Source organism: Ochotona princeps, chromosome 26, assembly GCF_030435755.1.
Source record: "Ochotona princeps isolate mOchPri1 chromosome 26, mOchPri1.hap1, whole genome shotgun sequence".
Taxonomy (NCBI): Eukaryota; Metazoa; Chordata; class Mammalia; order Lagomorpha; family Ochotonidae; genus Ochotona; species Ochotona princeps.
The window spans coordinates 7,080,269-7,104,262 of record NC_080857.1 but is presented as its reverse complement, the minus strand read 5'-3'; the positions used below and the strand labels follow the sequence as shown (position 1 = coordinate 7,104,262).

Here is a 23,994-nt window from a genome sequence, read left to right as displayed (position 1 = left end):
TCTCACTGGCAGATTGGAGAGTGAAGTCAGGAATGGGGACATGTGAATATCTGCGAGGAGTCTCGGGGGAGACAGGGCAGGGGACCGTGCCCAGAGAGAGAGGTCGGCTGAGGAAGGAGGCAGTGGCCGCTTTCTTCCTGTCACATAGAAGTCCCAGGGGGTCGGTTGGCAGGTTGGGCCTGAGAAAATCAGAAATGAGGGCCAGGGAAGTGTGGGAGTCGGGGGAGGGTGGGCAAAGGCCTTGCTCAGAGTGGATACAGTTGGGGAGAGCGGCTGAGGAGCTGCAGGTTCCGCGGGGAGCCTGTTTGTTGCCTGGGGCTGCTGCAACCATCAGACCCTTCTCCAGCAGGGGCTGTCCCTCTCAGGGCTCTGGAGGAAGGGGTCCTCCCTTGCCCTCTTCTACCTTCTAGGGTGACCAGCAGCCCTCAGCACTCCTTGACTGGCAGCTGGTGCCTTCCCTGGTGTCTGCCACTATTGTCACAGGACCATCTTCCCTCTGTGTGTCTGTGCAGTCATCCTTCCTGGAAGGGTGCTGGTCACCCCAGTTCACTGAGACCATGTGTTACTTGGAACACATCTACCCAGACACTGTTTCCAAACACATCACAGTCACAGGTTGCAGGTGGATGTGTGTTTAGGAAAGGAGGACCCTTGCCAACCCTGTGCGGTGAGGTTGGCTGAGGTGCAGCAGTGTGAACTTGGGAGGGATTCAGTGGTGCCAGCTCCAGCAATACACCGACTCAAGTGCAACCCTAGTTGGGTGGACAGAGTAGAAGGACACAGGAGCAAGAGAAGGTTAGCTTGAACCACTGACCCTGGAACCCAAGCTTGGGGTGAGGACAGATCGTAAAGAGCATGTCTTTCAGGAGCATGGGGTTCTTAGGACATTGTCTCTCTCTGAGTGGCCACTGAGGAAAGAAGGTGCACAGAAACTGAGCAAGAGGGGCTGTGGGTGGGGTAGATAGTGACTGCGTGGCTGATGTGGGTAATGGCACAGACTCCTGCAGATTGGACGGCTAATGTGATGGTGGCTTCTGAGACCTTGTTCCGAGCCTGCTGTACAAAGCTGTAGCAGTCCCTGACAAAGAGGTCCTACATCTTGGCATCCCTTTAGGAGCCTGGCTGGCAGTTGCAGCTCAACCTAGCAGCCTGAGACATGCCAGCTCTCAGGCTCTATCCCAGACCCACTGAAGCAGATGCCACCCTTTTGAAAAAATGCATTCAAGAAGCAGAGAGGGATGGATAGATAGCAAGACGGCACTCTCATCCACTGGCTCACATCCCCTCTGCCCTGAGAGTTCCAGGAGGATGGTGCAGCTGCTACAGCCCCACCAGGTACACAGAAGTCACTGCACATCCCTCTCTCCTCCCTGCGGACTGGGGGACTGGAGGGTCAATTTCCCAGAGGTACAGTTGCTGCATCTCAACTGCCAAGATTCTGGCAGTCCCTCTGAACAGGACGGGCCTGGCCAGGCAGGCAGGAGTATGGATGTCAGCTCATGCGTGAGAGATGGAAGAAGGCCTCATGTTCCACAGGTCAACAGCTGACAGCCACACAGGTGGGAGGAGGACGTGGCCTGGCCTGCAGGTGGCCAGGCACAGACAGAGCTGGGCCACCTGTCTGGATGTTGAGCTCAGCTGCTGCCTAGCTTGATGGCTGCTAGAACCATGCAGTGGCTGTAGGCAGCTGTGTTGGAGAATCTTCATTTCAGACATCTATGTGTGTGATGAAGAAGAAACCCCTGTCTAGGGGTTACCCCTATCAGGACGAGGTTGACACAGCACAGATCTCAGCAACCGGTTCTTGGTAGAAGCCCCTTGTCTCTGTACCCACAGGCCTCGGTGACATGGCTGTCTCCAACACCATCGGAAGCAATGTGTTTGACATTCTGGTGGGGCTTGGCATTCCATGGGGCCTGCAGACCATGGTCATTAACTATGGGTCCACGGTAAGTGCTTCTCTTCCTGGAACCTGTATCCAGAGGGTGGTGGCCTGGGCCCATCCCACCTGCCTGTGCCACCTGCTGTGGCTCCATGGTACCTGGCCACCTCCCTAGAGTAGCCAAGGATGCCTGCAGGGAGAGCTCTTGCTTGCTGAGCTTGTCAGAGCTTTGGCCTCCTGCATCAGCCCCCAGCATATACTTGGGCCCAGCCACATCCGCGAGCCTCAGAGCTGAGGCCTGAATCCACATTTCCCTGCTCACACCTGAACCCTAGGTTCTCCTCATTTTTTTTAACGAATGTCTTATTTATTTTAAATACAAAATTACAGAGAGTAGGGGAGAGACAGAGAGAGGCAGAGAGATCTTTCATTTATTGGTTCACTCCCCAAAATGGTCACAATGGCCAGAGCTGGACTGATATGAAGCTGGGAGTCAAGAGCTTCTTTTGGTTCTCCCACATGGCATAAGATCCAAAACACTCAGGCCATCCCTGGCTACTTTCCCAGGCTATAAGCAAGAAGCTGGATCAGAAGTAGAGCAGCCAGGACTCGAACCCGTACCTGTATGGGATACAGCACTGCAGGTGACAGCTTTACTCACTACACCACAGCACCGGTAGCATAGGTTCTCCCCTCAAGAGAAGAGAATGAATGGATCAGAGCAAGCCAGGTGTCCAGAACGCATTGGCCTGAGCAGTGGAGCGACTCACGGTGGGGTATTTGATTTTCCAGGTGAAGATCAACAGTCGGGGTCTGGTCTACTCCGTGGTGCTGCTGCTGGGTTCCGTGGCGCTGACCGTGAGTTCCTTCGGTTCCTGGGCAGGAGACTCGTGTGCACTCCCTTCCATGTGGATACTGCCTTGCCCACCCCACCCCTGCAGTGAGGGACATACCCCAGGAAATTTGATATCCACCCCACCCCCGAGTGTGGGCATCCTCTACTGTGCCTTTTCAAATAGCATTTCCTTCCCTACACCCATCTGCACCCCCATGTGTCCCTCCAGTGTCCAGACCCAGGAGGGGAAAAAAATCCATCCCCTTCCATGCCAATACCCTGATCTGATCAAAGGCAGGCAGGGCAGGCGCCAGGGTGCCCTCTAACGGTACTTGAAGTCGCCCTGCATGGTTACTTGGGTGATCCTCATGGCTACTGCCAATGGGGGTGTGGTGATAGCTCCCATGTTCCAGAAGAAACTGTGGCTAAGGACTTAAGTCATCGATGTACATCCAGGCTAAACCCAGGTCTAAGCCCAGGCCAGGCTGCCTTGGTAGAGCCCAAGATTTGTCACCTCCTGGGTTCCACCGAGGTGCCTGTGCTCTGTCTCTGCACCTGGACTCAGAGACAAGGCGGCAGGTCAAGGGGAAGGCAGAATGGTGTCAGGCATGCGCGTGGGACAGTGAGGCCCAGGAACAGGTTACACAGGATAGGTCCTTCAGAGCCCTGGGAAGTTCACTGAGGACAAGTGGCCGGCTCTGAGCATTTGGCCACATCCCCACACTGTCCCTAGGGAAGGCTTGGGTGGACAAGACCTTGGGGCCTGACACTAGTTCAGGAGGGCCCCTGTGCTTGGAGCAGGTGGCATGCTTGCCTGGGGAGGGACAGGGCTGGGTGCGCTCAAACCCAGGTTGCCACTGGCAGCACACCCTCCTTTCTCTCATATGCCATGTACAGAACATTCTGGCTCCGGCACTGAGAGTCACTGTCCAATGAGAACACTTCTCTCACTGTCTCCTTCCAGGTCCTCGGCATCCACCTGAACAAATGGCGGCTGGACCGGAAGCTGGGAATCTACGTGCTGGTTCTCTATGCTGTCTTCCTGTGCTTCTCCATAATGATAGAGTTTAATGTCTTCACCTTTGTCAACTTGCCCATGTGCCGAGAAGACGACTAAAGCTGAGCCACTGCCTCCGGGAGCTGTCCTGGTCACCCTGTGGCACCAGCGTCCTCCTCGCTCTCCTTCTCCCCCACCACAGGTCTCTCCTGTAGCGGCAGCTGCCGTCTGTTCTTTCACACACAGGGAGGAAGAACCATCGGGGGTCTTTATGGCTGCCAGCTGTCCTCCTGCTTGGAGTTAGGCCCCCAGAACACAGGACTTGGGGGCTGTTATTTGCGGATCTGTGAAGTTCCCTGAGCTACCAGCTATAGGATGGCGTCAGGTGTCCCTGCTCTTTCCTGCACGCTGTCATCAAAAGGACTTGTAATGCAGGCAATTTTTCTGTTTCATGGGCAGCCTTGGAAACGAGGCGGTTGGTGAGCATGAGGTCTCCTGGGGCAGATGCAAAATGAGCATGTGGTCCCCAAATGTCACCTCTGGGTCTGAGGGGTGAGTTCCTTGGGCAATGCGTGCTACTAAAAGCCTCCAACTTCTGGGAGCACTCAGAACCCCATCGGGCAGGGCTTCCACCTCTGAATGAGGGGCGGCTTCGCGACCGTGTTGGCAGACATTCCGTCCCTTGTCCTGGAAAAGCTGGAAGAGAAGAAGCCGCTTCTCACAGCAGAAAAGACACTATGAATGCATATTCTTATTACTTTGAGACATTGAGAACATGAATAATGAAATATTATCAATAAAAACATCATCTAGAGCATCATACTTGAAAAATGTCATTCCGTATAAAAGGAGCAAGATGGTGACCAAAATGGTAATGCTCGCAGAAGTGCTGTGTCTCATCTTACTGAGGGACCTAGAAGAGGGTGACAGAGGAACCTTGAATCGGGTGCTAAGTCAGACATTCAGCAGAAACTGTGGTGGACCTTTCTGTGCCACCGATGCACCAGTCATGGGTTTGTCATTTTTTTGTGAATGCTTGAACTGTGAAACATCCCCTGGTTGAAAGACCCAATATGTTTGAATGCCCAAAGAGGCATTCCTGGAAAATGATGAATTGCTCTCTGGTGATCTCAAGGCAAGTATGAAAACCATACCTTAGGATTTTTGGAGCTAAGTTTCTTGCACCTTGCAGTTTGCTGTATGTGAACAGCCAAGGATGGGAGGAGGTTGTTGGAGAACGTAGCAAGAAGTGAGACAGTCATCCGTTGCTTTGCGGACCCAAAACTAGACATGCCAGAGATGTATGAATGCAAATGATTTATGAGAAGAAAGCACAAATTAATTTTATAGAGAGGTCTTATTTTATTTTTGTACCATTTCTATCGCGAGAGTCTATCAGATTTGATGCACTTTGAGATATTTTACACACAGCAGCATTCAGGAAACGCCCATGCTGATGGGAGGAGGGAGCTGGTGATGAGTCCACAGGGAGTAGCTGATCCCTTCTGGAGACACAAGACCTTGAGCCACATTGTGGTGAGTGGCCGGTGTCCTCTAAGGCGTCCTGAGTTTCCAAAGAGGGAAGTGGGCAAGCTTGCAGCCCCCAAGGTCCCCTTAGCCTGAGCCTAGGATGGGCCCTCGCTGCCATGGCCAGGCCTGTTTTGGGGATTCACATCAGTATTAATAACTATACCGTGTTGAGGCTCCTCTTGTTTTTTTGTCTCTGGTTCTTGGATAGCAGGGTCTTCACGCTGAGGACAAGCATGATTTTTCTAACAAAGTGGCTAAGTGGGAGGGCAAGGAGCTGTCAAGTTTGTCAACATAAACTTCAACTGCAAGAGGTGCCAGGGTCCCCAGAGGAGGTCAGTCTGGGCTCTCATAGCTCCAAGTTCTCCCTGGGTACCCTGCCCTAACCACCAGCTTCCGACCCATCCAGGTCTGGAACAAAGTGATTCTGTCACCATCTGATTCTCCCAGCTGCCTGGTGATGTCAGCAGGCATCACTCTTTCCCTTGAGTGGGAGATGTCTGAGAGAGGTCCAGTGGTTCTAGCACAATGGCCCGGCAGCTGTCCTACGGCCATGGCTGTGGGATTGGTTGTGTCCAGGCAGCAGATGTGGGTGAAACTTGGTCCTTTGTGGTTGGTTGATTGTTGTCTGGCCCCCGAACCTCAGAAAACACTTGATTGGCTCCTGGGCTCCCCAGGACATACCCTAATATCTGTCCCTGTCTGATGTTCCTATTGTCTCTCGACAAAGACCTATGTTCAGCGTGGGTAAGCACAGCCATGCGCCCCGTGGTGGGGGTAAGGCACAGCCATGCGCCCTGTGGTGGGGGTAAGCACAGCCATGCACCCTGTGGTGGGGGTAAGGCACAGCCATGTGCCCCGTGGTGGGGGTAAGCACAGCCATGCGCCCCGTGGTGGGGGTAAGGCACAGCCATGTGCCCCGTGGTGGTGTCCCTGCGGGTTTTAGCTCTCTGAATCCTTGTGTAGCCTTTCCAGAACTCCCGAATTAGCCTCCTCTTTTTCTGCAGAGTGCATTTGCAATTACAAAGTATATGGCAGTTGCAGTTAGAGACTTAAAACATTACGTTTTTAATATGTAGTATGCTCCTCCTGGCTAATTTTCTTTTGTCTTTGATGTGCCAATGTAACTTCCTTAAAAGGATCTATGCATTTATTGTATCTAGAAGCTATATGTACACTATAGGTGAAGAAATCTCTTAACTATTTTTCCATTACCCGTTTAAAGGATTGCTTGGTTAATTAGGCCTTCATCAAAAAAAGTATGCTTTCCTCACTACCTAGAATTTCTTCTTTGATTTTATTCCCAAAGCTAATTAGCATGGGGTAATTGCTACAAAAATAGGCAATTAAAAAATACATTTGGCTCTTCCTATTGAGGGCACAACAGAAAAACAAGCCATTGCACTCAGAAAACGTCTCTATAGAGAGGAACAGGTGGTCCCTGCTGTTATCTGACTTGTCCTTTCCTGGGCAGGCACTGCTCAGGTGTAAGGTGGTATCTGGAGACTCTGATCCTAGAGGGAGGGTTCTAGGACAGCGCAGTGACAGACTAGCAATGAAGGCCCATGGGCGTCCGCTCCTGTCACCCGGTCTGCAGGCTCCCTTGTTACCTGATGTCCCCCTTCTGCACAGACCTGGCCGCCATTGTGGGTTTGCACCTGCTCACCACTCCTCACCTGCGTGGGCTCTTTCTTGCCTTGGCCTCTGTCAGTTTCCAGCCTGTCCAGATCCCAGTGGTAGACAAGACAGGAGCCTTCCCAAGCCAGGTCAAGCCAGATGGGCTGTGTGTGTCACTCACAGGCAGGTTGCAAACACTGAGGAAAGACCCTCCGGGTGGGAGGGAGGGGAGGGGCAGGGTCCTGGGTTCTGTTCATGAGGATGGACAATACTTGTGGCAGCAGCAGGAATCCGACACTGAGAAAACAGTGGCCTCCCTCTACAGGTCGGGAACTTGGGGAGCAGGTGGATGGCTCCCTTGCCAGACACCTGCCTTTCTTTCAGGCATTTCTCTTCCCTGCTTCCTAGGCCTCTTCTCCTTAAGGTGGGGGTGGACCCAGGCAGGATCAATGCATCCCTGCTGGGAAAAAGCAGAGAATCCCAGTACTAGTGGCTCAAACTGCTTTCCCTGCCCTTCCCTTTTCCCAGAATTTCCTCCAATTATCAGCAGTCATGTTCTGACACTGAGTGAGGTGAGGGGCAAACTCCTTTTTTGCCCCTTTCCCCCGTGGGCTGTGCTCCTCCCTGGCTGAAGAAGAAGGCTATGATGTGGCTGTGATGGGCTCTCAGCAGGAGCACATAGAACATACCCGTGAGGCTTCAGCTGTTGGGAGATATGCCCGCCCACCACACCTGATCTCCCCAGGAGCCACCCTCCCTGAGCGCAGGCCAGCAGATCATTCTAAGGCCCCTGTGATGGTCCATGGCTCAGTAGCTTGGATGCCACATCATGCCCACAGAAACTTTTAGAGATTCCTGAGAGTGCTCTCCAGGTTGTTCTAGGCAGAGAAGGAGGGAGTCCCTCATGCCGCAGCCACCCTGGTCCCAGGACCCCCACCTACCCACGCTGTGTCCACATAGACCCACACCTGTCCTTTGCCCCCTACTCATTGGGTAAGAGTCCTTATGACCGGCTTTTCTAGTCTCTGCAGCTCTGTCCAGGAGCCCCTTACATGACAGTCTCATTGGGGTCTTCGGAAAGCCCGGGAAGGGGCCCCACCACGTGTTTTTGGCAGAGCTTCCCTACAACATCTGTTGTATGCAAACAAGAATTTGGTGGTCTTCTCATGGATTTTGCTGCTCTCACCAACCTGGCTGAAGGAGCCCCTCCGTCTTGTTGGAGAGACCCGTGCCCCAGAAGACACTGTCTGTAGCAGCTCCAGGGTTTATGGTAAAGGCGCTTGGGTTTAGAATGACGCATCTGCTTGTCCACAGAGAAACCACATTGCAATGCTTGCTTTGCATTTCACTGTAGACCTGGCAGCTGGTGGAACAGTGCCCCGCTCCAGATAACAGGGGCTGTGGCCCTTGGGAGGAGTGGCCCTTTGCTCCCATGTGCCCTCCCAAGGGAAGCCAGCTGCGTGGTCTTCATCACAGCTTTTGTTATCCAATGGGAATTTGAAGCTTCTAAGTCCAGTGACAGGTGTCGCCCAGATTCTATGTATCTGCCATGTCCCCCCCAACACCTACAGCCACAGGCTGCCTGGCATCTTCTTCCTGCTGACCCCTTCCCACAGTGTCTTCATCCAGTTGTCCAAGTTTTGTATCTTTATCACACTTAGTTCAGGCAGAAGGGTTCCCAGCAGCGTCTCAGAGTTGAACACACCCCATGTCTATGTGAAAGTCAAGCCCTCGGTTGTGTGGCTTTCCTATTTGTTTAGTTTTCAGGTCTGGGATTTGCTGCTCCTTGGTTAAAAGCCCAGTGACAAGAACGGGTGCTCTCTGTGCCTCTTCCCACACTGCTGCCGGAATTTACCCAGCTGTTGGTCATGTGCTGGGGCGGGGGTGGGTGGGACTTGTCCATTTACGAGGCCAATAAAACCCTTCATCCTGGGCCAAGTGTGTAGCCTCTCCACCAGAAAATAAACTCCCTCCTAAGCAATCAAGAGAGGCAGTGTGTGGCTTTTGGTTCCTACAGGCATGGCCAGGTGTGGTCAGCTTTGCACCTTAATGGATAGCCCCAGACAACAGAGTTGGCCTCGCTGCCCTGCCAGAATTGCTAAGTCCATCCCAGATAGACACTCAGTCCCCTTTGAATGGGAGCAGTGAGACCTTTGTTTCTTTTTGAAAATGAATGGGGAGTGAGTAGGGCAGTGTGGCTTTTCCAGACTTTTCTGAGAGCTTTGCCCTCAGCATTGGCTTCCCTGCCTGGCTCTCTTCCCTGCCCATCTGAGCTTAGCCCAGGCCCATTCCTTCCTCAAGCTGCCTCTGCATGGCTGGCACCAGGGGCCTTTTGAAGGCCCAGATGACAGAGCGGTGACTGAGCCAGCCCTTGGGGAAACCCCCTCCCTGATCTCCCACCGAGGGTGGGGGCTGCTGCTCCGTGAGGCTGAGACTCCACCACGGAGCCCTTGTTGCCGGCAGGGCAACCTCTGTGTGTCTGCTGCCCAGAACTTGCCTGCCAAGCATCGTAGCTGGTGTGTGAACAAAGAGAGCTTTGACTCTGTAGAGAGGCAAGCAGGCTGTGAGGCCAGAGGGGCCTGGGACAGAGGCTGGTGCTGGCGCAGCGGAAAGAGGGGAGGCCAGGCTGGGTGTGGTTTCCTCAGATCCCACCTCTGACCCTGCAGGAAGCAGGCAGACAGAACCTCCTTAGAAGCAGCCTAAGCCTGGATGTCCAGGGCTGTCCCCACATGTCGCTCCTGGTCTGGTGGGCTCACTGCCCCCCACCCCCATCCTCTGCGTGCATTCTCCTGATGGCAGAGCAGGAACCAGGAACTGGCAAGGTGTAAATAGTCAACATTTATCTTACTATTTATTTTTTCCATGACTGTGACCTCTTGCACTGTGAGTGCTCTGTGCTCTGAGATGCTTCGTTGAATAAAGCTGTCGTGAACTTGCACTGAATGGATCCGATTGGTTCCTAAATACTGGCCTGTTTATTCCTATCATGAGTCTGGAGTACCTGTGAACTAACTCTTCCTAAGAAACCTAGGGGTCAGTACTGCAATGCCACCCATCAAAGTCTGTACCCTAGCAAATAAATGAGCTTCAGGGTTTTTCCCTGGCTACAGCTTCTATCCATGTCTGGGTTGACACATTCCTATTTGTATTTTTGCAAGAATGAATGACACTGGAATAACAGCCATTTGAAGCCATTTATATTTGCATATGGAGCAAAAATAAACTGCACAAAGGATAAGGGATTGGAGCCTTTTCATTACAATGGTTGGCAATGAATAAACCAGAACTCTCACCAGGAACCTAGGCTAACATGCATTGTCCAAATGTTCTGTTTCCTTCCATTGTCAAGTTCAAGGCCACAGTGCCTGTGCAGTCCCACAAGGCCCTCCCCCTCCCACCCCCCAGAAGACCCCAGCTCCATTGTCATCATCTCAGGATTCTTGATTGTTTTCACAGGGACCCTCCATGTTTCTTTTGTGCTGGTCCTGCCCAGCTGGAAGGAAGCTAACATCACAGATCTTGGAAGCATCATGAGAAACGGTGGGCCTGCTTCTTGACCCCATTCTGCATGGCTTCCATGAGTCCTGGCCTCCCCGAGTGCTAGGCAAGCTTTAACCTGCCCATGATCCATGGGGCAGGGATGAGGGGTGCATCTAGCTAAGTGACACGTTCAGGTTCAGCAACAGAAAGGGGTGAGGCCTAAGGTGTCTATCCTCAGCAGAAACAAGGTGGCCAAAGCTCTACTCAGGATTGTTGAGATAGCCTCATCTTACCACGGGAAATCAGAGTCCCTGTTGCCTGGCCTGGTGGCTACAACTTGGCCAGCACCCAGGATGCGCAGACATCCTGTGACAAAGACGCACCCGGGCACCCACAGGTCTCCAGCTCCCTCCCAGCCTTCTCTCTCTCTGGAGGGCTGCTTTCCCCAGGGCTAGAGAGGCTGGGCCTGACTTGAAGTCGGCTCCCCAGGCTTGAAGGCTTGCAGGTAGAGTGCATTCTCATAGCAGAGTCCTAGAGTTCCACCCACCTGCTTGTCTGAGGCTCAGCCTGGGACCTGGGGAAGGGAGGGGAGGAGGAGCTGGGACATGGAGTGAAACCATTGTGAGTAAAACTTGTGGGGGACCAATGAGGCCAGGGCTCCAGCACACTCGCCCTGGGATCCCTGGAGGATACACTGGGCACTGCCAACAGTGCAGCAGGCATGCAAGGAAGCCACTCCCATTGATAAGGAATCCAAGGAAACCCCTGTGGTGCCACTGACCTGCAGGGAGGGTTGGGGAGCTGTATGTAATAAGGTCTCAGGGTCCCGTAGGACTAGTGAGGGTCACTGGACCCTGGACAGGTAGAGAGACAGCCACTGGGCTATGTCTGCTCTGGTACTGCACCTGCTCAGAGGGGTCCTCCCCCACCCCCAGGCCTCCTGCTTCACCACCATCACCCTGAAGTGGGCAGCGCTTGCCAAGCCAGGAGTTGTGCACTTTCACTCAGCACTGGGTCTCCTGGATTGTATAGCTAGCCCCACTCTCAGCCAGAATCACTGGGCAGACCACACCCTGCGGGACCAGCTGCTGTGGCTTCTGCAGGCAGAGAAGTCACTTCTCCACTTTGGTTCCTCCACAACACCTTATCCAAGGCTGTATTAATCAGTAGCAGCTATAAAACCAAACCTCTCTAACCACACCTCTCAACCCATGTCAGGATCAGGGCACCAGGCAGAGGGTGCCCAAGAGACCACAGAGCTGGGCAACTCTTCTGCTGTTACAAACCACAAAAGGAAACGTTGCTAAATACATCCATCAGAGGTGGGCTCTTGGTTTAGCAGTAAATACACCACTTAGAATGCCCACACACCATGGCAGAGTAGCTCCACACCCGACCCCAGCGCCATGTTTATGCACACCCCGGGTGGGAAGCACTGATGACTCCACTCCTTGGACCTTTCCAACCGAGGGGGAGGCCTGGACTGAGTTCCAGGTCCCTTCCTGACCCCAGCTGGCCCAGCCCTGACTGTATCAGGCACTGGGGGCTGAACCAGTAGATGGAAGCGTGTTCATTCTCTTTCTGCCTTTCAGATATAACTTAAAAACCAGTCAGTGAAGGGAAACCAACATTTGTCACAAGGCCACCACCCCACAGGTACTGTTAGCTGCTCTCTGTAGACTGTGCACAAGCACTTATGGGGTAGGTATCATTCCACTCCTCTTCCAGGAGAAGAAACCCAGGCCTAGAGAGTCTAAGAAACATGTCACAAAGCCCACTGGGGAAGAGCTGAGATGGCAACTGCCACTGTGTACTTCCGAAGCAACCGCATCCACCGACCCCAGGCCTGCGGCTCTTTAGGGAGGAGTCTGGGAGCCAGGACACGCCCACCTGCAAGGAGCCCAGGTGGGGACTGGGACTGAGAGGGCTGGCGTGGGGTCAGGTGTCCCCTCTGAAACGCATTCACCTGCTGCCACCCCCTGCTGTCCAATGAGCCACCCTGGGTTTTCTCCCATGGAGGAACTAGGGATGCTAGCTCAGTTTTCAGGGGAAGTAACTGTCCCACCAAAGGAGAAGTGAGAAAAAATCACAACCTCGCCCTTGAGAATTTTTTATTTTTTTAAAGATTTATTTTGTTTTTATTGGAAAGTCAGATATACAGAGAGGAGGAGAAACAGAGAGGAAGAGCTTCTGTCCGTTGGTTTACTCCCCAAGTGGCTGCAATGGCCAGAACTGCGATGATCCAAAGCCAGGAGCCAGGGGCTCTTCCGGGTCTCCCACACAGGTACAGGGTCCCAAGGCTTTGGGGCGTCCTTGACTGTTTTCCCAAGCCACAAGCAGGGAGCTGGATGGGAAGTGGAATAGCTGGGATTAGAACCGGCGCCCATATGGAATCCTGGATGTGTTCAAGGAGAGGATTTTAGCCTCTAGGCAACCGCGCTGGGCCCACCCCCAAGAATTTAGGACAGAGCAGCCAAATTCAGCCCAGTGTCGCAGAGGAGCCAGCGGCGGGGCCGGCCAGCAGCGGCAGCTCCCATGCTTCCCCATGGTGGGCGCCGGGGCTTTCTCAGGTGTCATTCCTGAGTCACTCATTGTTACCTCGAGAAGTCAATGAAGCCCTGCTTTTACATCTGCCTTCCACCATCTGTCTGCCCTCCGACCTCCTTCCCTAACTAATCCCTGTTGAAAAGCCCCCAGTAACAGTGGTGGGGACATTGGGGCATTACACCCCAGTCCCGTAGAAAAAGATGGGGTGCTTGTCCAGGGCTGATGGGGCTCTCTCAAGTGCCTACGTCCAGCTTCCTCTGCTGCTCTGGGCTGCTTTCCTGGGAATATAGCTTCTGTTTCATAGCCCAAAAGGGCTGCCTAACTTGGTCTTACTGCAACCTCATGGGAGCTCTTGGGTCAGCACCTATCTGATAAACTGCTCCCCATTCCTAAGCCACAGAAATCTCAGACTGAAAAACAGAAAAACCAAAAAAAAAGTTTGTTGCCATTTACATCTGTGAGATGAGGAAGTCACTTGTTTTATATCAGTGAGTGACTCACAACTATGTTTTCTCCCTATGTAGTCAACTGTCCAGAGACCCTTAGCTCAGGCACACCTGGGTCAAGGATTCCCCTGGCAGAATACAAGTTCCAGTGGGAGGAGACATGCTCACCTTTAGAGTTTCCCACCCCACCCAGGCACACAGTGGGGCCACAGCACAGCGCGCACAGTGGGGGCTCGGCTTCCCAGAGCCTCGCCCCAGCCTCCCGACAGAGGCCCCATTCTGGAGCTGATGAGCAGCCGCTGCTTAGCCCTCTGGCTGCTGCTCAAAAATGTGAGCATGCTTCCCGGGGTCACTGCTTCAGAGTCTCTCCACTCTGCATGTTTCCGTGGAGAAGGCCGGGACAGCCAAGACAGTGAGAGCCCTCCAGAGCCGGCTGCCTTCCTGAACCTGCAGCCAGCAGGAAGAGCTGAGGCCTCCCAGCCTCCTGCCACAGCCCCCACCTGCAACAACCAGCACCGCCACCCCTCTTGACGCCGGCTGCAGGCGACAGCTCACGGTGATGGCATGAAGGAGCAATGCTTTGCCTGTCATCTACGTTCATCTCCTGATGGTACCAAATCCCAGGACAGAACTCAGATATAGGAAAAACTGTGTGACCACAGGGGGCTTTGGTCGAGCCCACCCCACCCTGAGCTTATTAAGCACCCACAGTTTGCACTCAGTATTATCTGCTAGGTGGGGAGTGGTGCAACAGAGTGTACTTTAAAAAGGAGGAGGCATTACTCCCGCGCAAGGAGCTAAGGCTCCCCGCAGCGGGAGGATTTCCCAGCCTCTACAAATCCATGTCAAGGGTGGGTTCACAGCCCATCAGCTAGAATCAGACAGGCTTCGGCTACTGACCTTGGAGTCAGATGAACAAACACAGCTGGGGTCTGGGCAGGAAGTGGGGGAACTCCCTGAGGAAGATTCTGAAAGCCTGTGCTTTCTGTCCCCATGGGGTTCAGGACACCTAAAAGAGCCCTCCCCTCCCCCTTCCCAGGAACACAGGGTATTCCTCCTGGTCAAGGTCAAGGTGGGCCAATCTGCTCACCCTCTTAAGAACAAAAAAACTGGAATTGAGATAAGCGTGAGTCTCTACAGCTGCCTCCGAGACGGGCAGTCTTGCAGGAGGCAGAGGGGCAGGAAGGAGACAGACTGGAACGCGCAGAGGGGGGACCTCAGGCAGAACCCCCTGAGAGTGGTGCTTCTGAAGGAAGCCTGTGTACCCCTCAACCAGGGAGTGCCACCAAGAAGCACATCTGTGAGCCCCCCTTCCAGACCTGGGGATCATGCAATCCCATTTTTGACTTCATGGAACCTCAAGTAGATGGAGGTGAGGAAGGGGGCCTCCTTCACACCCCCAGAAGCAGTCCCTGGGGGGACCCTGGGGCCTCAGCCATGCTGTTTCAGCCAATCCAATCACCTAGGCACTGGAAACTATCCTATGAAACACATTCAGAGTTTCAGCACATCTTAGACTCATATGGCATGCCAAAATGGCAGCCAGACCCTCACTCCAGCTGGCCATCTGTCAGCAGGAGCAGAGGCCTGACCTTGGATCCAAGTTCACTCCACACCCACCCAGCTGGTGCAGATGCTGCCCTTCCTGGCTGACCCCAAGACGCTGAGGGACTCTGCAATAATGGAGCTTTGCGGGCCCGGCGGCGTGGCCTAGCGGCTAAAGTCCTCGCCTTGAAAGCCCCGGGATCCCATATGGGCGCCGGTTCTAATCCCGGCAGCTCCGCTTCCCATCCAGCTCCCTGCTTGTGGCCTGGGAAAGCAGTTGAGGATGGCCCAGAGCTGTGGGACCCTGCACCCGCGTAGGAGACCCGGAAGAGGTTCCAGGTTCCCGGCTTCGGATCGGCGCGCACCGGCCCATTGCGGCTCACTTGGGGAGTGAACCATCGGACGGAAGATCTTCCTCTCTGTCTCTCCTCCTCTGTGTGTATCTGGCTGTAATAAAAAAATGAATAAATCTTTAAAAAAAAATGGAGCGTCTCTGTCCCTCCTTTCTCCTCCTCCCCCTTCTTTCACACTCGCTCTCTTATTTTTCCAAATTCATAGGGAATGGAGATGCAGGACTCCAAAAAGGTGGATAAAGCCACAAGAAGAGCTGCTTTCCTCTGAGTTAACTTTTGATTAACAGAAGATTTACCACCAGCAAGCAAATGATTTCACCGTCACGTTGGTTAAGCATTCAGTTAGGCTTCTCGGGGGCACTCTGGTCCCTGGCCCATGTGTCACTGACAGCGAATGAACAGGCTGCCCAGGAGGGACAAGATGCTGCGTTCCCACAACCAGTGCTTTAACAATACATTTAAACATATCTTCTTTTCATTTATTTGGAAGGCAGAGAGACACAGAGAGCCAGCCAGCCATCTCCTGTTTTCTATTTCACTCCCTCAAATGCTCAACATGTGTCTAAGGCTCGGCCAGGCTGAAGTCAGGAGCCCAGAGCTTAATCTGGGTTTCTCACGTGGGTAGCAGCAACTTATCCCATTGAACCACCCCTTGCTGTCTCCCAGGGTGCACATGAGCAGGGGGGGCTAGAATCAGAAGTGGCACCAGGGCTTGAACCCAGGACTGCCCATGGGAAGCACAGATATCTTAACCACCATACCAGACGTAGTACATGGCTGATCTGCTCAAATTTCACAGCCCAGAAGGACGGGAGCTGGCTCATCTGTCCCATATCATTCCCTCCTGGCCTAGCCTGCTCGGTCCCATACAGATCCTGGGGGACTGAACAGCAGGCTCCCACGGCCTCTGGCTTCCTGCTGGGTTTAGCTGTTGCAAGTCCCACTGCAGGAGTCGCCAGGGAGGGTTGGGTGGGGATGTATCCCAGTGCTTCCTTCCACGAAGTTCTCCATGGCTGCATCTCTCAGCTGAGGGTCCCTTCCTTAGAGTGTGGCCTTGCAGAAGGCCAGCCAGATAGAAGACCCTAGGCTGCAGCAGGACATGGGTCACCCACCCACACAGACCGGACTCTGTTAGGGAGGGAAGGTCCAGTGGGCAAGGCTGTAATGAGGACTGACAGTGAGGACTGGCTCCGGGGGCAGCCCGGGTGGCCTCCCAGAGCCTACATTTCTTCACCCTTTGCACAAACATCCCTTTGCCGGGATCTGATTCACACACCACACGGCTCATGCACTTCAAGTGGATATAATTTAATGGTTTTTAGTACAGCCACAGAGTTGTGCAACCATCCCCACATTCAATTTCAGAACACGGTCACTACCCCGAACAGAACTCCGTAACCATCACCAGGCACTCTTCCTCATGCCCTCTCCCCAGCCTCTGGAAGGCACCAGCCTGCTCTCTGCCCCGACAAATTCGCCTCTTTGGGACATTGCCTTCAACTGGAACATGGCCCTTCGCCACTGGCTTCTTTCACTTAGCACGTTTTTGAGCATCTGGTTGTAGCACAAGCCAGAACTGGATTCAGCACAACAGCTTGCTCTGTGCCTTGGGGTGTCCGCCTCCCATTGAGGGGTGCCTGTTCCAATCCAGCTCCCTGCTAAAAGACAGGGATAGTAGTACATGAAACTCCCTGAGACCCATGTGGGTAGCCTGGATGGAATTTCTGGCTTCTGGTTTTGGCCTGGCCCAGTCCCAAATGGTGCAGCCGTTTAGGGAGTGAACCAGTAGATCAAAGATCTGTGTCTGTCTATCTCTCTGAATAAATAATTGAGTGGACAGATCTTTAAAAACACTTTGTTCCTTCTTACGGCTAAGTGAGAGTCTAAAGTACAGATCTGCTACATCCACCCAGTCAATAGACACTGGGTTGTTTCCACCTTTGGTTACTGTGAATAAGGCTGGGATGAGTATTCCTGTGCATGGTTTTTGTTTCATTAAAGGTTATCTTAGGGTGCAGCATTGTGCACAGAGGTTAGCTAAGCCTGTGATGCCAGCATCCCATGTGTGTGCCTGTTCATGTCCTGGCCTCTCCACTTCCAATCCAGCTCCCTGCTAATGGCCTGGGAAAGAAAGCAGAGGTTGGTCCAAGTACTTGAGCCCCTTCCACCCAGGAGAGGTTGAGTTCCAGGCTCCAGAGATTTCTTTACTTGAAAAGCAGAATGACAGGGGATTGTATGTGTGACAGAGATCTTCCCTCTCCTGGTTCATTTCCCAAAGCACCACAAAAGCCAGGGACTGGGCAGCCCCATGCCAAGACCCTAGAACTCCACTGGTGTCTCCTGCATGGGTGGCAGGGTTCTAGCTACTTGGAGAAGATTCCAGTTGCTCTCCCCGGTGAGTTATCAGGGAGCTGGAGAGCAAACAGGATGCCAGTAACACAGACAGTTCCATCAGCTTTCTCCACCCTGGGCAGCTTTCCATGTAGCCAGGCGTCTGTCCTGTTCTCCAGCACACATCTGCAGGTGGACCTGCTGGGCCGCAGGGCCACCCTGTGCTGAACCTTTCCACACACAGCTAGTTCCCTCCAGGAGGCTGGCCGGTTGCTGGATGCAGGAACACGGAGTCCTTTCTAACTTCACACAGGCGGATGTAGTGGAAGTGCCAGGAGAGGCAGCGGAAGTGGAGGCGGGGGAGCAGGGAGGGAAGGGCAGCAAGGGGACCTGGAGGCGCTTTCACCAGAGCCCTAGGGTTCAGCCACCAGCCTGGAGGTGTCCAGGGGTCTTGGACACGTCCCCACCTCTCTCTCAACTTCAGTCTCCCTATCTATGACAACATGGGAGGCGGGGTAGCGAAGGTCCAGGGTGCTGCCCCACACTGAAGCCCTGCTAACAAAGCCTGGTGTAGCCAACGGCATCAGGCGTCCAGGCAGAGAAACCAGCATTAGAGGGAGGCGGATTCCCAGACTCTAGTCCTGTGCACTCTGTCACATGTTCTGGGGGCAGGACAGGCACAGGACGCACCTACAGCAGAGGTCTCCGGGTCCCACCTGGGGTGCTGGGGCCATTTCCTCCCATCAGCTGGCTGGCTCGGTCCTGTTTCTTCCACCTGCGCCTAGGCATGGCACGGGTGAATTAGAGGCCAGGCTCAAAGGGTGCACAGTCGGTCTTGCGAGGGGGAGTGAGCTTAGTGTCCGAGGAGGCATCCAAGGGGAGGTCCGAACGTGGAGTGGGTGTCCTGTGGGAATCTGGGGCTGCCCGGTGAGACTCAGAAGGCAAGGCTGTGCCTCCCTGTCGGACCGACTCCATCCATCAAGTTCTGGGCCTGTGCCAGGGCCGACCCGAGACCACAGCTCCTTCCCTCACACGCTGGACCGCGCCCACTGCCAGACTTTCCCCGGAGTTTCCCCACCCCCACCCCAGAGGGTGCGAGGCGGCACCCCGAGGCTGGACATCCGCACTCTCCGGCACCTCAGCTGCTGGCACCGCCCGTCGCCTGGCCCGGCCTCGGGGGGGGGGGGGGGGCGGGGCGGGCTTCCGTGTGCTCCAGGGGGCTCGGGTCCGTGGGCCGCTGCCGAATGGCTTCTGACAGAAAACCCTTGACCACCAAGGCCAGCCCCTTCCTGAAAGCCCCGCTCGCTGCAATACAGGAAGTCGCCGGGAGCGAGCGCCCAGCGCGCGGCGGCGGCTTCCCCACTCGGCGTGGGGCTGGCGGTGGCGCCCGCCCGGGCCCTTGCCCAGTTCCTGTGCCAGGGCCAGGGGAGCGCCCGGCGTCCGAGCACTCCGGAGCAGCGGCCCGCGGCCGCCGGCGACATGATCCGACGTGCGGGAGCGGCCGGGCGCGGGGACTCCGCCGGGTAAGTCGCTGTGCGTCTCGCCACCCTCGCTGTTCCCGCTGTTCTCTTGCTGGGCCCCTAGCGAGCTTCCCCAGCACCGGGAGCTCTCACAACTCCCTGGCCGGGGAGACCTCGGGGTGGGCGGACCGAGACGAACTCCCCACCGCGGCCAAGGCCAGATCCTCGGCCGTTTCTGCGCAGAGGAGGGCGGCTGGGGTTGCTGCAGGACCCGACGACTTGGCTAACTTGTGAAGCACTGACTTGGCTCTGGAGGAAACCTGTGCACGCTTTGGGTTGGCTCCGAGCGCGCGACCTGTCAGAGCCGGGGCTGCCCGTGTAGACACGGCCCCTGCCCCAGCTCCCGCTTGGCCTGAACTTTGGATGCAAACATGCATGGTCCCGGCCCGCCGTCTCTTGCACCCGCCCCTCTGTCCTAGCCCCAGCGCACCCCACTGGTTTTGGAGCCCGGCAGGGTGCGGCGTGGAACATCCTCAGCTCCCTCAACTTCAGGCTCCCGCTGTCCAACAGGTGGACCCCTCCCCGCCCCACCTAAACCGGGGATCCACTGGGGAGGGGGGCTCTCCTTCCTCACCCCGCTGGCCTGTCAGGGGACAGTGACCTTTGGATTGGCCTTTGTCAAGCCGGTGTCTGGGTTGGTTCCAGGGAGCGCTGGCTGCGCGTGGTTGGCATGGTACCTGAGGAGAAGGCACTACGTGGAGAGTGCAAAGCTGAGGGACCAGCAGGGACCCCAAAAATCTAAATTCCAGTCCCTCTGCTCGCTCCCTGTCCTCCCACCCTGCTCTCCGGGCATCGCTTAGGACTTCGTGCAGGCGCGGAGAAGGCTCCCGCTCCCCTGCCCAGCTCAGCCTGGTGGGTGTCCCAGGTAACCTCCAGCGTGGAGGAGGCGCCGGATGGGAGGTGCATTCCTGGGCCTGCGTGGAGATCCAGGTGGGCTTTTCTCTACTTGTTGGTTTACAAGTCCTGGAGCTGCTTGTGTGAAGGGCACCCTGTGGCCAGTTACCCTGGTCCTGTGGGTCTCTGAGCCCAGGACAGGAGGCCACTGGAGATGCCAAGCATCCGCTCCGGGACAGGGGTAGGGGCAGGAGCACCCCTTGGTCTAAATGCCTCCTCCCTCCCACCTGGCCCTCCTGCCTGGACAATGTGGATGCCCCGCAATTTCCCCTTGGAAGTGACCTCTACAGAAACAAATGTCTTCCGGAGGGAGGAACTGGCAGTTCTGCTGGGGAAGGGGTCCCAACGGTGGGTGTCCACCACACCCCCAGATGGCAGGGCAGGGTGGGGAGCTGTGAAGAAGAGTTCCTAAGGGAGGAAGGAGCTCTCTGGGTGGGAGGCCAGGGTTCTGACCTTATGCACTTCCCATTTTCCTTAGTATGACCCAGCCTGACCCACTTCCTCTTACCTCTCTGTGCATCCCTGGATCATTGACGTCTTGGTGCCTCCCTTGACTTATCTACACAATGACAGTAAGTTCCCAGGTAGCATCTCACTGAACTTTGCCCCAGGTGCAGGAATCCCCTTGAAAACCTCCCTGAGCAATGCTTGCATACCCCTAGTGATGGAGAGCTCATTACCACTGGTTGCAAGCAGGAAACCAAGACACTGTCTTTGCAGAACCTGTTCTCCCTCTCGATCCCAGCCCCTCTTGCCTGGCAAGTGCTAGTGGGCAGTGCATAGATGACCCTGTCAGCCTGCCCAGCCCTGGACTCTGCCGAGCCCTCGGGGCCGTGCCCCCACCTCCACCCTCTACATAATAAGACTCTGAGGACTTTTGCAAGCCAATTGTGCCTTCTTGTTGGAAACACGGATAGGAGAGAAAATGAGATAGAAGGGGCATGCCAGGCCCAGAGGCTTTTTGTCTCCTCTTCGTGTCTTTGTTGTCTATTCATTCTGGGTCCCTTCAGCAGTCTCAGGGCAGGGACAGAGTCAGGGTGGAAGGGGCTGTTCTGGCCTCTTGAAGTAGAGGATACTTAACAGAAGCCTGGGGGGAGATGGGGCGTTTCCTGGCCTGAGCAGATAGGGAAGGCCCAGGCCAGAGGCTGCAGGGGAGCCGGGGGAGGAGGGGGTGAGGTTTGGGGAGGTGGAAGAAGGAGGTCTTGGAGGGGCCTGCGGAATGGCCCCTGGTGTGGCTGATGGAGTGCAGGTGAGATAAGAGGCTGCCCAGAGCAGAGGGTGACCCTGGTGAGGCCAGGGCTGCTGGGGGTCCGCTGTGCAGAGGGACCACCTGAGAGAGGCTTCTAGCCAGCATGCCACCCTGCCCTGCCGTGGCAGGCCGAGCATATATGTCTAAGAGCATTTTATGTATTTATGCTCATTTCAGATTTGAGATGCAGAGAGACTGACAGAACTCTTCTGTCTTCCCCAAATGTCCTCAATAGTCAGGGCTGAGCCAGGCTGACAGGGAGCTCAACCCAACTCCCCCATGTGGGTGGCAGGAACCCAAGTACAGGGCCACCGCCTGCTGCCTCCCAGGGTGAGCATGAGCAGGAAGCTGGGCACTTGAACTAAGATGCAGACCTCCCAAATGGGGACTTAACCACTGCACACTACCTGCCTGTCCTGGGGCCGCATTGTTCTGTATTTGAGAAGGGGAATGCTGCCCTAAGGCTTCAAGGAGTCCTTTGTCAGAAGCAGTGTGGCCCTCCCTGACCCAGCCCAGCCTAATCCCAGCCGCTGAGGAAATAGACCCAGGAAGGGGAAGTGTCTGCCTCAACATCATGGGGGCTGCAGGTGCAAGCGGGGCCTGGCAGGGCACAGGGTCCTGCTGGAGCCCTTATGGGAGAGAGGAGCCCCTCAACTAGCACAGGCACTGCAGGGAAAGGGGAGAGTGGCTTCTGGTGAAGTCAATGCTGCCTTCAGGATCCTGGCTCATGGCCCCAACCTTTCCCCCTGACTGGGGCCTCCCTGCCTTGGAGACAGAGACGTCCCTGAGATCCAGAACCTTCTAGACCCAAATTCATACTCTGCCTCCCCTGCTCAGGGCTACGCTCGTGCACCTTCCCCCTACCCCAGGTTCATCTTCTGAGACCAGCTGGAAATCCAGAGCCAGCTTGGGACCAGGCCATCTCTGCACATCTGTCTCCTGACCCCACTTCCCCTCTGCCCTACCCCTGGATGCCCTCCATCTGTGGGCCTGCCCCTATTAGTGACCATGGTTAAACTCTCACAAAGTCTCAGGTGCATTTTAGCCCAGGGAATACAGAAATTGCGGACAGACTTGGGGGCTTCCTGCTGAAAGCAGAGCCAGAGGCACTGGGGGTGGTGAGACAGAGGAACCCCCAACTCTACCCTTCTGACCCCGTTCAAGTTTCCTCCTGTCCCTGCAAGATTCCTCCCTTGGCTTGAGTGCCATAGGCAGAGCAAGTAAGGGAGGCACTGGGTAAGGGGCCGGAGAGAGAAGTGGGGGCAGAGGCTGGCAGGTGGGGAAGTGCAGGGCAGGCTTGGGAGGGCAGGGGCACAGTGACCACTTGCCTGCCTGTTGTGTAGTGTGAGGGAGCCCCAAGGCCCTTCTGGCCAGAGAGGAACTGTTGTCTAGGACTCAGGAACCCCAAGAGGGAGCCTGCAGGACTCTATTGTGGGGGTCTTCGTCACCCCAGGGGTCTGGTTGGCCTGTGTGCCCAGCAGGCTACCCTCCCATGGGGGAGGTGACTCAGAAAAGCCCCCTACTTCCTGTTTGTCCTCAGCTATCTGGCCCCCACAGTGGGAGGGAGCAGCATGAGTCACTAGGTCTTAGGAAGTCTGTTACTGCTGCTCTGATGGCCCCTTCTAGAACTTTCCATCACAGCAACGATTGCCCAGAGTCTACCCAGAATTCTGAGAAGCAAAAAGTCAAGCTGTCCCCAGGTGTGTCCTCTGAGATGGGAGCTGAACAGGCATGTGCCACCGGTGGCGCTGTATTCTCAATTGACTACTCCTGTGGCCCCACCCCCACGGGGGTCTTTCTGCTGCTGTGGTTTTTGCTGTGGATGATAGGAGGTGGACACTGGGTCCTGTCACATCTCCTGCTGCCCTCTGGAGCCTGGTCCAAGTGCTCCCAGCCCTTCCTGGCACGTGGGGGTGGCCATAGATCATGCTTTGCCTCACTCAGTGCCTTCTGGCTGGAATCGCCTCTCTGCTCCTTCCGTCCTTTGTAAAAATCCCACCTCCTCCAGGAAGCCCGCCATTTACGCCAGCTCACAGGGACTCCTCCTTGTTCCTGAGGGCCGCTGGTTCACTAGGCATGCGGCTGCCAGGCTGTGGCTTCCCTCCCATCCCAGCACAGGGGACAGCAGTGACACTGTGTGCTCGTTTCCTCCTGACACAGTGTCACCATGTGGCCTTGAAGACAAGCCCTTCCTGCTGCCTGGACGTCCACGGGGCAGGGGGAGGGCCCGGCCAAAACCGGATCTGTGTGGCTGTCTGTCGACCTCACAGCCTTTTATAGAACACTCTGGAAGCTGCTGTTGGCGTCCTGGCCTCATGTGTCACTCTCTTAGGAGAGTGCTCCCATGTGTGTCCCCTCCTCACAGGGGGACTAGTTGGAGGGAGCCCTGTCACTGCTAGCTAGCAATGGGAAAAGTGGACCCAGAGTCCCCATGCTTGCCCCATCTTGCCAGGGGTCCTGAGGGTGCCCTGGCCACATAGGTGTGTGCCTGAGAGATGAACCGGCTGCCGGTCGCCATTGTGGTCAAGCTCTGTCTGTCAAGAAGCGACAGGCACACTTGTTCAGGCCACATCCTCTGGAGGACAGCGCCCAGCATCCGTTCAAGGGTCCTGCCTGCTCTGCCCTGGGTCAGGCCAACTGAGAGGCCGTGCAGAGCCTGGCTCCCTGGGAAACCTGGAGCTGGCGTGTGATGCTCCCTGGGGAGTCACAGGAGCCTATGCAAAGGATACCTGGTGGCAGTGCCTCTGCCGTGGACACCTGTCCCTGGCTTT

The 23,994-nt window shown here is 55.5% G+C and overlaps 2 protein-coding genes across 3 annotated transcripts in view; both read left to right on the top strand.

Moving 5' to 3' along the window:
- SLC24A4 (solute carrier family 24 member 4) overlaps positions 1 to 4,581 on the top strand; it is an 88,865-nt gene extending 84,284 nt beyond the window's left edge. For both annotated transcript variants that reach the window (XM_004584332.2, XM_004584331.2), the window contains exons 15-17: positions 1,837 to 1,949; positions 2,675 to 2,740; positions 3,682 to 4,581. In XM_004584332.2, coding sequence (XP_004584389.2) covers positions 1,837 to 1,949; positions 2,675 to 2,740; positions 3,682 to 3,834 — 332 coding nt within the window. In that variant the 3' untranslated portion in view covers positions 3,835 to 4,581. The remainder of the gene's footprint in view (positions 1 to 1,836; positions 1,950 to 2,674; positions 2,741 to 3,681) is intronic.
- Positions 4,582 to 18,766: 14,185 nt separating this feature from the next.
- The window catches only part of RIN3 (Ras and Rab interactor 3), an 88,584-nt gene continuing 83,356 nt past the window's right edge, over positions 18,767 to 23,994 (top strand). The window contains exon 1 of the mRNA XM_058655104.1: positions 18,767 to 19,083. Coding sequence (XP_058511087.1) covers positions 19,040 to 19,083 — 44 coding nt within the window. The 5' untranslated portion in view covers positions 18,767 to 19,039. The remainder of the gene's footprint in view (positions 19,084 to 23,994) is intronic.